General features: G+C 33.4%; 1 protein-coding gene and 1 long non-coding RNA gene across 11 annotated transcripts; one reads left to right on the top strand and one right to left on the bottom strand.

The window, feature by feature from the left end:
- Window positions 1–5349: 5349 nt before the first annotated feature.
- On the bottom strand, window positions 5350–6642 carry LOC139824520 (uncharacterized). Its single transcript, XR_011735151.1, has 2 exons — window positions 6446–6642; window positions 5350–5793 (listed from the first exon to the last, which is right to left on the bottom strand). It is a non-coding gene; the product is annotated as an uncharacterized lncRNA (long non-coding RNA).
- A 580-nt stretch (window positions 6643–7222) lies between these two features.
- On the top strand, window positions 7223–11986 carry LOC139824518 (uncharacterized). 10 transcript variants are annotated; one of them, XR_011735148.1, is made up of 6 exons: window positions 7227–7365; window positions 9555–9637; window positions 10012–10535; window positions 10644–10818; window positions 10932–11055; window positions 11145–11986. XR_011735148.1 is itself a non-coding variant. In XM_071797040.1 (4 exons), exons 1-4 carry the CDS (start codon window positions 10295–10297, stop codon window positions 11169–11171), a joined length of 555 nt encoding a protein of 184 aa, XP_071653141.1. In that variant the 5' UTR covers window positions 9309–10294; the 3' UTR covers window positions 11172–11986. The 10 variants fall into 10 exon arrangements, 1 of the variants encoding a protein (XP_071653141.1); XR_011735142.1 differs by having other exon boundaries at window positions 7223–7365; window positions 9436–10535; XR_011735143.1 differs by having other exon boundaries at window positions 9555–10535.
- The last annotated feature ends 279 nt before the right edge of the window (window positions 11987–12265 follow it).

Raw genomic sequence — 12265 nt, 5'->3', positions numbered from 1 at the left:
GCAAACTGGGCTCCGTCTTTCGGAAAGAGACGTTAAGCCGTTGATCCAAAGGGTTAAGTGAGAGGAGAAGGGTAGTGATGGATGAGAGAAGTGTAACTCTAAGGAGATCGATTAAAACTTTCATTTATAGTACGATTTGAAAAATATGAAACTTTAGGAATACAATTTTTTTTTAATTCTGAAAAATATTTGCCACTTATCATTTTTTAAATATAATAACAGATTCTGTATTATCTAATTTGCATTACATTTGCATTACGTTTGCATTATATCTCAGCTTAAGGAAAAGAATATGCAATGTTATATATAATTGATCACATATCAATGTATGCGAATCTTTATTTGAGTCTATTTTTAATTTATTTTCTTATATAATTGGCTACATTTTGTTTGACTTTTTTTCTAAACAAGACCTTTCTGAATTTTAATTATGATTTGAAAAAATAAATTAGTTTGCAACTTTAATTACTGAAATTAACTTTTAATAAAATCATCAATTTCTAAACATTAGTCAATTAAACTTCACTAATTTTTTAAGAGATACCCAGATAGCAAAAAGAATGGGAAAAAGAAATTTTTTTTAATTCCCAAATTATGAAATAAATTCTTCCGTACCATTCTGGTCTAAAAAGACTTTTAAGAGTTCGAAAGGAATTCATTTCTGTTACTAATTCTGAGTCCTTCAGATCTAAATACCAAAAAATTCTTTTTTAACTCCATAAGAATTTGCAATAAATTCGAAATTTTAGATACTATTCCAATAGAGCTTTATATAAGCACTACTTTATATCTAAAGAAGAATAAGAAAGAAATCTGTAGAGAATGGCCACGGATAATTAAGAATGTCAGGAGTGTATTTAATGTTCGTACATATCACTTTATTCAAGACGATTATATAACGCAGGGACGATGCTCCGCCTCGCAGGTCGACTCCTCGGATCGCTTGGTGTCCGGGCCCAGGGATCGTATTCTTCTAGCGTTCAGATTACTCCGCTGACTGAAAGGACTCTGAGTCTCTGCTTGGCAATTAGCGTCCTTATATAATATTCGCAATGTCTCGGTTCGTTTGTCTTATTTGAATTCATCAATTGACTTTCATACGGCTCAATCGACGCGGAATCGTTTGGTGGTCACGAATATCATCAGTAAAACGTTCGGTGGTCAACCGTTTTCCCAGAAAATAGAAAATACCGTATGCGCATAATGCCGGACATATCACACCTCTGTGCCATTAATCGGAAAAATTGTATTTATCACCCAAATTGACTTTGATAGGGCTCAATCGACGCGGAATCGTTTGGTGGTCACAAATATCGTCATTAAAACGTTTGGTGGTCAATTGTTTTCCTAAGAAATAGATAAAACTGTACTCTCACGCCATTGGTCGCATGACTCTGTGACATTAGTTGGATAAATATTATTTATCAATCAAATTGACTTATTCATACGGCTCGTTCTAATTTTCATATTTTCTGGGAAAACGATTGACCACCAAACGTTTTAATGACGATATTCTTGACCACCAAACGATTCCGAGTCGAACGAGCCGTATGAAAGTCAATTTGATTGATAAATAATATTTATCCAACTAATGTCACGGAGTCATCCCTGCATAAAACGTCTTATTAAAAAATATTGTTTTGCATTCACGAGATTTTGCCATGAATTCTGCTTTGCAACAATTTCGGATTGGATCACGGGTCAATACTTTTCAGTGCGATACTGAGAATAGAACGTGAAAATCTTGTATGCCTCTGAATCCAAAAACAATTAGCAAAAGATGTGAATCCTTTTTAATGCGAGAATTCGCATTTGTTTGAAGGTTATCGATTGCGATTGAATGCGAGGAATATTTTAAGCTAAGTGAATTCTTTTTAATGCGTAAGCTCGTACTTATTTGTTAAAATTTTGCGTTTCAACACCGCAGCCAGGCGCGTGGTGGGGATAGCGCATACAAGGGAAGAGCCGTGCACACTGTACATGCGCACACGTACACGGCTTTTTCCTTGTGTGCGCTACCCCCATCACACGCCTAGCAGCAGTAGCAGCAGTGCTGAAACGCAAGATCGGCTGGATCGGCATGCTTCGTGCTCGTGCTATGTATTCATTATCCCGTCCAATCCCGGATAAGGTGATCCCGACCATTATTTATTAGGGATGCCATAAAAAAGGTTTTCTTATTTTTGTCTAATGAGGCCCTTGTAAGGATTTGATAAGAATGTTTTAACTTTATAAATATACTTTTTTCATAAATATATTTACAAACACAAAATTTTATAATGACTCGGCACTGGTTTCTGACATTCACCCGACATTAAGAAATATTATATCATATATCCAATTCAAAATTTTATTACTCTTTTTGAACTAAATTTGTTTCTTAAGATAATTTTTGAAAAATTATATATTTGCGCTAATTATGACATATGTAGACTATATATAACACTTACATCAAATTAAGAAGTAGTCTACCACGTAAGGCAGTTGGCTCACGATCCAGAGGTCCCGAGTTCGAATCCCACCAAGGCCACAAGGGCTGCGTTCGAAAACGTCACTCGGGTACCCACGGGTATACTCTCTTCTCCTTCTAACTCGCTGAGATAGAAAGAAAAGGGAGTATACTCGTTTGCACACAGGTGACGTTTCCGAACGCAGCCCAGGTAAGTGTTTTTTTCAAATACGAGAAAATATTTATAATCATAGACTTCATCTTAAGGTATTCCTTTCATGACACCAAAGTCTTAAGAATTAACTGATTTTTTGGCACGAGAAAGTTCAAATGCATATCTTTACGCCAGAAAAAAATTAAACCACATTACCGAACATATAAAGAAGAATTATGACTTTGAAAATTCGATATTTTATACGTGACGTTATCGAAAAAGTCTATTTTTCACATTTTAATGTAATAATTTGTTTATCAAATATCTTGAGATATTAAATATTAACTGCGCTACATATTCGCTAAACTCTATACTTTCGATAGTGCCGATAAAAATACAGAGTCACCGAATATTTAAACAAAATATTTATGTTAAAAGTTGACTTGAAATGTGGTTTATAGATGAATATTTTTAATGGCGACTTTCAAGGAATGATTTGGCAATTAACGCTGCAAGCTATGCGCTCATGTCACACTTCAGTTCATTACGTATACGGTTTATTATCAACTATTTATTATGTTTTAAAAAAGAAAAATAATCCAAAAATATATATCAACATCGGACAAAATCTGACTCCTTTACCAAAATATAAATTACAGTTACAATTGCCAATTATCTTGTTCTTCCAGTTATTTAATTAATAATATTACCGTTTCTGTAACCTTACCTTATTAAATCTTTTTTTTTAGAATTGATAATGTTTTGAGTGCGCTGCTTCTCTTTTATTTTCACAAATTGTCCCTTAATTTTTCCCACATTACTCCTCACTTTATGTTTCTTATCACTCATTATTATTATAAAATCTCTCTTTGATAAAAAGAAAATGTCACAAAATTTTTTGATTAACGAAATTGACACTTACATTGACACTTTTGTTATCAACTTCACATTTTACAATTGGCGCCCTGAAAAGCGCAGCGTTGCCATATCGTTCTGACAGTAAAATTTACCAAAAAATGAAAAATTTCTAAATACACATAATATTTTCACTTTTTTCTTATAATTAAACATAATAATCAATTATAACTTGATTTTATATAAGTTTAATGCAATATACAAGAGTTTGCTGAGGCCCTGCTTAAGCGCCTACAAAATACGCTCCTCCGTGAAAGGAATATCTTAATCAACAAATTTAGGCCGGTATTCATAGTCGGATCTTATATTTAAGATCGTCTTAAGTCTAGTCAAAGGCCGTCTTAAGACTCCGTTCAGCCAATGAAATGACCGTATTAGCAACTTAAGACATTACTTAAGACGGTCTTGAAATAAGATCCGACTATGAATACCGGCCTTAGTTATAAAATAGTAATAAAATTTCGAAAAAAATAATTTTTTTATGCCGGGTGAATATAAATGACAGAATATTTTTTTTGGGTAAATTTAATGCGATCCAATACTTTTCAATGCGAAGCATCAACCACTGCTGTCTCACATTCAGCGCGGTAAAGTTTTATGCGAACCAATACTTTTCAATCCCTTTCTTCGCATCAGAAAGCAGAATTTAAATTAATTCTTTTCAATCCGTCATTTTATGCAGGGTAGACTACATTTATCATAAATGACTAAGAAACGGCAGATTTTGCTTATTTTTGAAGTAAATCTGCCATTATACTCTGTTACCAAATTCTGTTATATTTCTACGGGCATTCTATTGACAAACCTTACAGCGGGTATTTTCAAAATTTATTCTTAATAACTTTAGGATTTTATACGTTCCCGCGTGAGCTCGCGCAATCGCGTCTGCTCCGCTCCGTTGTTTGACCGGGAGGAGGTGGAAACAGATGAGAATAGACGAAGCAGCAAACGCGTGAGGGCGGAGAAGTGCCGTCATTCGCACTTCGCACGAGCGATGCGCGACAGTCGAGAGAAACACGGGTCATAGCTCAGTCACTTGTTGTCAAGTCGTACTCCAGACATGTCATCCAATGATACTGTCGCCCTAGCGAGACAGGAGGCGTTCAAGGACTTCTCTTATTTCGACGAGGAGACTGTGCCTGCGGTGAGTACCAACGATACCAGCAGTACCAGCTTTCTCTCTCTCTCTCTCTCTCTCTCTCTCTCTCTCTCTCTCTCTCTCTCTCTCTCTCTCTCTCTCTCTCTCTCTCTTTCTCTCTCTCTCTCTCTCTTTTCCTGTTCTCGGTATGTTTACGTGTTTTTTTTGCGCAATTAATATCTATTTGTACTTCAATCTCTGTTTAACTTACTTATTATCTTTTTTTAGTTTTAAGAATTAGAAAAAGATAAAAAATAAGTTAAATCGAGTTTAAAATTAATTTGGACTGATAGAAATGAACATAAAACCAAATACTATTAAGTGTTACCATTTACCGATGTGCGTTTTGTTCTTTAGTCGTATCATGCGATCATCATACAGAATCTATCTGTATCGTATTTTATCAAAAATAGATAATTTTTTCCTAGAAACACATTTATGTACTTAGATATTTTTTAATCGTAAAACTAAGTAAGAATAAAAAAGATACATAGAATATATATAATAATATTATATTATATCATATTATATATCTATGTATAATATATATTATAATTACAATATGAAATATGTAATTTAATATGTATTGTATTATATTTATAATATATAGGGTCTAAATATATATGTGTATACATGTATAGGAACTGAGTATCAAACCTTTTATTCGAAGGGAAGGAAAGAACGATGCCTTAATTGTTTAGTGAATCAATTATACTTTATTTGGCAGAATCTCATCGAATACCAACATTCGTTGCACGGGTAAGGAAAACTGCCAAAAACCTTACCAGTATTCATAAAATAAAAGTATAATATTTATATCATTTTATAACAAAATCAAAGTATTACATTCGGTTGTGCAGGGATGCAGCAATTAAGGTTTATCTCAATTAGACAATGTCAAAGTAATTTAAACAAAATCAAATTAATGCACAATATAATAAACAGTCATAAACATATGCAAAGAACGTAAATCATACCAGAACAATGCAGTAAAGGATTATATTGAATTGTTGTTGTCATTTATGATTGAAGGTTTTCTCTGTTACTTTTTATCAGATATTTAATCTTTCTTTTACCAATCAAACTACTAAGTTCAAGTAATGTTTCAGCATAGAACGTCGAATAAGAATATAATTTCTGAAAGGAAAGATCATGTTTAGAATTCGATATGTTATAATAGTGTATGGTACTTCAATCATGATTGACCTGGATAAACTTGTATAAGTTGAATATAGACTAATATCGCAAATTATTACCAAAATATATACAGAAAAACACGCACGAAATAGAATAATAATAATTACGGTTAATAAAGGAATATAGTTTCTCGAACTGAGAATTTCGACAGTATTTACTATTTGTATCATCCGATAATAATATCTATATTGACTTTAGTTACGTTTAGTACGCACTATGTATTATGCTTAGGATACGCAATGTCGTACTAGTTTAACACGGTATATCACGCTCAAATCACGCGATGGTTCACACCTCAAATATTCCGTTGTCACGCGCCGAACACGCTATGTGTTATACGGATAGAAGCACGAATAGCCTTATACTATTCGTCTTCTGGAAAGTTCACGAAGGAACTGAGCTCTCGAGAAAAGGCCTGTCGATCGTATTAATTTATGCGCGCCACGATTGTATTACTTTATGCGCGCCACAAAATGGAATCGTGAAAATCTCACGATATTCTCAGTAACCAATATCCGAGGATTAGGCTATGTAAAGCCTGAATATAATGTCAACCCAAGAACGGTTTTACCAAATAAAATGATAAGGTTACCTTGTAATTAGCCAAAATTAGGCTTGTTCCAGAATAGAATAACTGAAATTCTCTCATCAGAAGTATACTTATCAAGTACAAAGACGACGCAAGGGATCCTCGTCTTTCCAAAAATATATCTCGGGATTAATGGCCGCCCTCGTCTTTACTATCGGAATTCCCTCGTTTCCTTTTCAGCAGTCAGAAAGTCCAGAGACAAGGTTTCGTCTTTCCCAAATAATGATGTAGCTGTATATAACAGCTCTGCTTCCTCAGAAGCCGGGATATTACGGATTTTACGATTATAGAAAGTAGCGTATCTACGCAATATCAAAGCAATAACTAACATTCTCACTCGTTGAGCGTCCGAAAAGAAGTGACGATGAGATCGTCGTTGTTTGCGCGGTAAAATCAGGGAACGCCTGCGCGTCAGCGTTGCGCACGAATATAGAAAGAAACACGACGCATGCGTTAAATTGGACGGATGCCTCGCAGCGCGACAACAACAGAAACGCTGCCCGATAGATAGCGCGCTTACGGGAGGTCGATAACAAATAAATCTATCTATAGGCCGCAGGGGGAAGTGATCCGCGCAGTTCCTTGGGCTTAACGTACCTACGGCAATACCGAGTTCCAAACACCGCGGACATACACGAACAAATACACAGACATTCATACACTTACACATTTTCGAGTTCGGGATTATACGAGTTCACGAGTTTCATTACGCAGTTAACTTCTGTTTGGGTCGCTTTTATTGAGGCGGCCATGCTGAATTAGTCGAAGTGTCTTGTTTTGATGTGATACGATTTAGATTTCGGTTTTGCTATATGACCACATGGGTACCCCCACGGTCTTTTCTTTATATTGAATAAAAAAAAAAAAAAAAAAAAAAATCTATCTATAGATTTCTTTCTGCTCATGGCTCTGTTTTACCCCAGGTAGCTCTGCTCGTCCTTACTCTCAATTCGAATAAATGCTAGATTCTGAACAATACAGGTTGTATCTAAAGGTCGTTGTCAGACTTAAGAGGCATATATATATCTGTAGAGGAGTGGGGATAGAGCACGGTCTTACATACAGGTCTGGAGACTACCGCTAATTCCAGTGGTGGGGGTAGGTCGCTTAGTGAAATTGTTTTTAAGTCATCTAATAGCCACTAGAGTCGTTGCGATCGATGTTCGCGCGGCGGCAAGGGACGCCGGAGGCCGGGGGGGGATATCTGTCATATGAAATTTGGCGGAGTGGTTTTGTGACAACTTCGTAGTCTCGACATTATGGGTTCAAATCTCCGTGCCCTTAATTTTTTTTTTAAATTCTTTCACAATAATAATGTGATAAATAATAATGCTTTAAATAATTAAAGACTACAAATTAATAAAATATGTAATATGTAATAAAATATATAAATGTATAAATATAAATATAAATAAAAATAAATATATAAAAATAAATATAAATATAAAATAAATACGTTTTTATTCTAAAAATTAAGAACAAATAAAAATATTTTTTATATGTTTATTTTTATCCTTTTTTTTTGTGGGTATTCCAGGTTGTCAATTCAAGGTAAGTATAACGAATAAAAATCAACTCTTTAATTTTATCTTCTTTTATTTTATTTTTAAAATTCTTGCAGGTATTTCAGTTTTTAAAATCAAGTACATACGAGAGAAAATATAAATCAATCCTTCAATTTTTGCCATTTTATTTTATTTTTTACAGGTATTCCAAAGTTGAAATGGACAGTGTTTGGCTGCATGCAAGAAAGTATTGCAAGGTAAGAAAGATGATATTATTGAGTAAGAAGGATATTATTGAGTTAGGGTCAAAGCACGTAATATTGCGTAGCGATATATGACTGTCATATAATTGACTAATGAATAAGGTGCTTACGTTTCGCTTACGTAAGCACCTTATTCATTAGTCAATTTGGATAATTTTTTTTTCTTCGATGTAACTCTCGATGAAGTACTTGATTCTTACACCTTCACGTTTCCCTGTAAAGAACATGCATCTGAAATCCTGTCCTATGCAATAGTTTACTATATACGACTAAGAATGAAGCAAAACGCTCACCAGGAAAATTTAAAACTGAAAAAAAAATTTGTTGTTAAGAAAAAATTATCCAAATTGACTAATGAATAAGGTGCTTACGTAAGCGAAACGTAAGCACCTTATTCATTAGTCAATTATATGACAGTCATATATCGCTACGCAATATTACGTGCTTTGACCCTAACTCAATAATATCCTTCTTACTCAATAATATCATCTTTCTTACCTTGCAATACTTTCTTGCATGCAGCCAAACACTGTCCATTTCAACTTTGGAATACCTGTAAAAAATAAAATAAAATGGCAAAAATTGAAGGATTGATTTATATTTTCTCTCGTATGTACTTGATTTTAAAAACTGAAATACCTGCAAGAATTTTAAAAATAAAATAAAAGGAGATAAAATTAAAGAGTTGATTTTTATTCGTTATACTTACCTTGAATTGACAACCTGGAATACCCACAAAAATAAAAAAAAAGGATAAAAATAAACATATAAAAATTATTTTTATTTGTTCTTAATTTTTAGAATAAAAACTCGTATTTATTTTATATTTATATTTATTTTTATATATTTATTTTTATTTATATTTATATTTATACATATTTTATTAATTTGTAGTCTTTAATTATTTAAAGCATTATTATTTATCACATTATTATTGTAAAAGAATTAAAAAAAAAATTAAGGGCACGGAGATTCGAACCCATAATGTCGAGACTACGAAATTGTCACAAAACCACTCCGCCAAATTTCATATGACAGATATCCCCCCCCGGCCTCCGGCGTCCCTTGCCGCCGCGCGAACATCGATCGCAACGACTCTAGTGGCTATTAGATGACTTAAAAACAACTTCACTAAGCGACCTACCCCCACCATTGAAGTTTCCAGACCTGTATGTAAGACCGTGGGATAGAGCAACTTTTGATTAGGAACTTATATTTTTCAAAGTAAAGGCCAGCGCACGTAACATTGCTGTAGCGTCTTACGTCTTATGTGTGAATCTGTGAGCAAACTAATGCATTGCATGTTTTCATATATTTGCTGTAAATTTGCTGACATCGAAATAGAACACGTTACAAATACAGCTACATGACTGCTTATACATGCAATCAGTTGACGCAATTTCAAGAGCAAACGGTCCGCAATATTGGTACGTTATGTTGTCTGCAACATGTCAGCAATATGACAGCAATGAATGATTCATCGGTCCATCTTGAGCATCATGATGCAAACATGACGGCAACAACACATATATAATGATTTCCATCCGTTATTGTTTATATGTCGTCAAGCTATAAAGTTTTTTAATTGTATCTCGTTGCTAACGAAGTGTTGACAATATGAAATTGTCACAAATCCCTCACAAATTAATGCTGACACGTGCAATCAATTTGCTGTTAAGAGAAATATAATTCATATGAGTTCAACCCGATAAGCATAATGCTGTCTCACCTTGTCCCGAGTTTGTCAAAATTAATTGCATTAACGACAAGCTGCTTGTTGGCAACATGGCAACAAACACAGCATTTGGCTATCTGGGTACAAGTCTATTGTGAATGTAAGAAACTATATATTGCGGGCAACATGTATATAGCCCGGTCTACAATTACGTAAACGTGGTCGTAAGTAGTGTTGTAAGAGTGTTTTGTACGGCGTGATTGTAAAGCGGTACTGCGGTTGTAAAGCGTGTTGTGGAAGATGGTTGAACTTTATCTTTCACGACTACGCCAGATGTGAACGTAAGAGCCAACCAATCAGAGTGCTGTTTTTCACGTGATCACGTCGCGCCGGTCGCGCCACATTGTTTATGTCGAAATGCGAAAGACAGACAAGTGAAGACCGTTATAAAGATCTCATCATGGAATGCGAAGAAAGTGCTCAGTTTGAAGATAAAACTTGTTTAAACTTGATATTGTGTAGAGAGTTGATTGGGCTAGTAAAAGCAAACGAATGTTTGTGGAAAAAACGGTGCATTTCACATAAAGACCAACAAATGAAAAGTTTGTGCTGGACGAGTATCGGAAATGTTTTGACCACTGTACTTTCCGGTAAGTAATCGAGTTGCGAATGTAACATTTTTGAGGTTGAGTAATTATCAATTACTACTATATGCTACTCTTTTTCTCTTTGTTACAATTTTTCGGTATGTGTTTCAGGTCCGGATGCCGAGAAAGAATTCTATAAATTGAGACGAAAATTTGGTCGAGAAGTAAGAAAAGAAAAGGAGAGCGCCCCCCGATCCGGAACCGGGGCAGGGCAACCAATGTATGTCAGTAACTGGCCGCTCTATAAAGACTTAGAATTTCTAAAAGATGTGATTAAATCTAGACGGTAAGATAATATTATAGAATAGTCTATTCTTTGTCAATATGATTAGTTTCTATTATATAATTGTCACGTGACAATGTTATCTTTTTTGCAAAACATCATCTAACTTTACAAAGAATGTCATTCAGACGCCAAGTCCATCATCTTCTCCACCTACAACACCAACAACACTACAGAACACTCCATTTCCTAGCTCCTCCTTATAAAATTCGTATTTGGAAAACAGTATTTTATCTACAGGTATATAATCTTATTTTTAGTTAATGCATATAATTAGTACATTGTTAGTAATTATTCTTTATCATTCATGTGTGCTTTCTTTCTTACAGAATCTGAGGTGGAAAATGTTCCATTGATGAATCAATCATCATCTTTGAAACGAACTGTTCCTACACCGGATTTCTTTTACACAAAGAAAAAGAAAACTCATGAAAGTGTGGCTTGTGCTATAGAGAAACATTCGTCTAATATAACAGCACTGACAGAGATGGTCACTCAACGTTTGCAAGGTCCTACCTTTAGAACTCAAAATAAGCCAGAGGATTCTTTATTTCTGTCTGTTAAAGCAGTACTTGCAAGAGTGCCAGATGAAAAACAATTACAATGTATTATTGAAATATTACAGATTATACAGAAGTATACTATAGAAAAGCAGAACTCAGAAACAATGTAAGAATCAGTATTAAAAAATTAATAATTTTGGTTGACTGTTGGTAAACTAATAGTTCCTGTTGGTAAACCAACTAATAATTAAGTTTGAGTTGATAACTAATAGGTTGATGAACTAACAACACTTTAGATTTAAAAAATGTGATTTTTCAATTATATTTAGTTTAAACATATATTTTATCAGTTAATAATTTTGGTCTATAATCAAAAATTAAGCAATATTAATATAAAATTATTTTTTGCAACATTAATATCTATAACTTTTTTGCAATATTAATATAAAATCTATATCATAAAATTCTTTTTATAATATAGATAGTGATAAAACAATATATTGATATAGTACAAGTATAAGTATAAATACGTTTATTTAAGCTAAAGGTCTCGATGGATCGTACAAATGCTATGAATTATACTTATTTATACTATAATAAGAGTAATTATTATAATAAATAATAGTATAAATATTATAATTATTATAATAAATAAGAGTATAAAATGATATACCAAGATTTATATAAGATATATATTCCTCTCCTAAGATGTAATGCTTTGATGTAGTAATAATGTATTTTTATCCTACAATATAATATTTCTTTTAATAAAAAATACATATTATTAATTTCTTGTGTACCTTTATATGCAACTGAAACAGAAAATTATAATAAATTAAGTAAATAATGGGCTATGAGAGCTGACGCAAGATCTAATATGCGGAAAAATTATATTTAACAATTGTTAGTCAATACATTAAAAAACATCAAACGTTTCAGCCCTAAAT

This window comes from Temnothorax longispinosus, unplaced genomic scaffold (genome assembly GCF_030848805.1).
Source record: "Temnothorax longispinosus isolate EJ_2023e unplaced genomic scaffold, Tlon_JGU_v1 HiC_scaffold_41, whole genome shotgun sequence".
In the NCBI taxonomy this organism is placed as follows: domain Eukaryota; kingdom Metazoa; phylum Arthropoda; class Insecta; order Hymenoptera; family Formicidae; genus Temnothorax; species Temnothorax longispinosus.
This window is presented reverse-complemented; position numbering and strand designations above follow the sequence as displayed.

Excerpts from the sequence above, each read along its gene's own strand:
- LOC139824518 (XM_071797040.1), top strand. The coding sequence starts at position 10,295 with ATGTCGAAATGCGAAAGACAGACAAGTGAAGACCGTTATAAAGATCTC. Across the intron at positions 10,536-10,643 it reads TTTGACCACTGTACTTTCCG|GTCCGGATGCCGAGAAAGAA; the intron begins GTAAGTAATCGA and ends TATGTGTTTCAG. Across the intron at positions 10,819-10,943 it reads GATGTGATTAAATCTAGACG|ACGCCAAGTCCATCATCTTC; the intron begins GTAAGATAATAT and ends AATGTCATTCAG.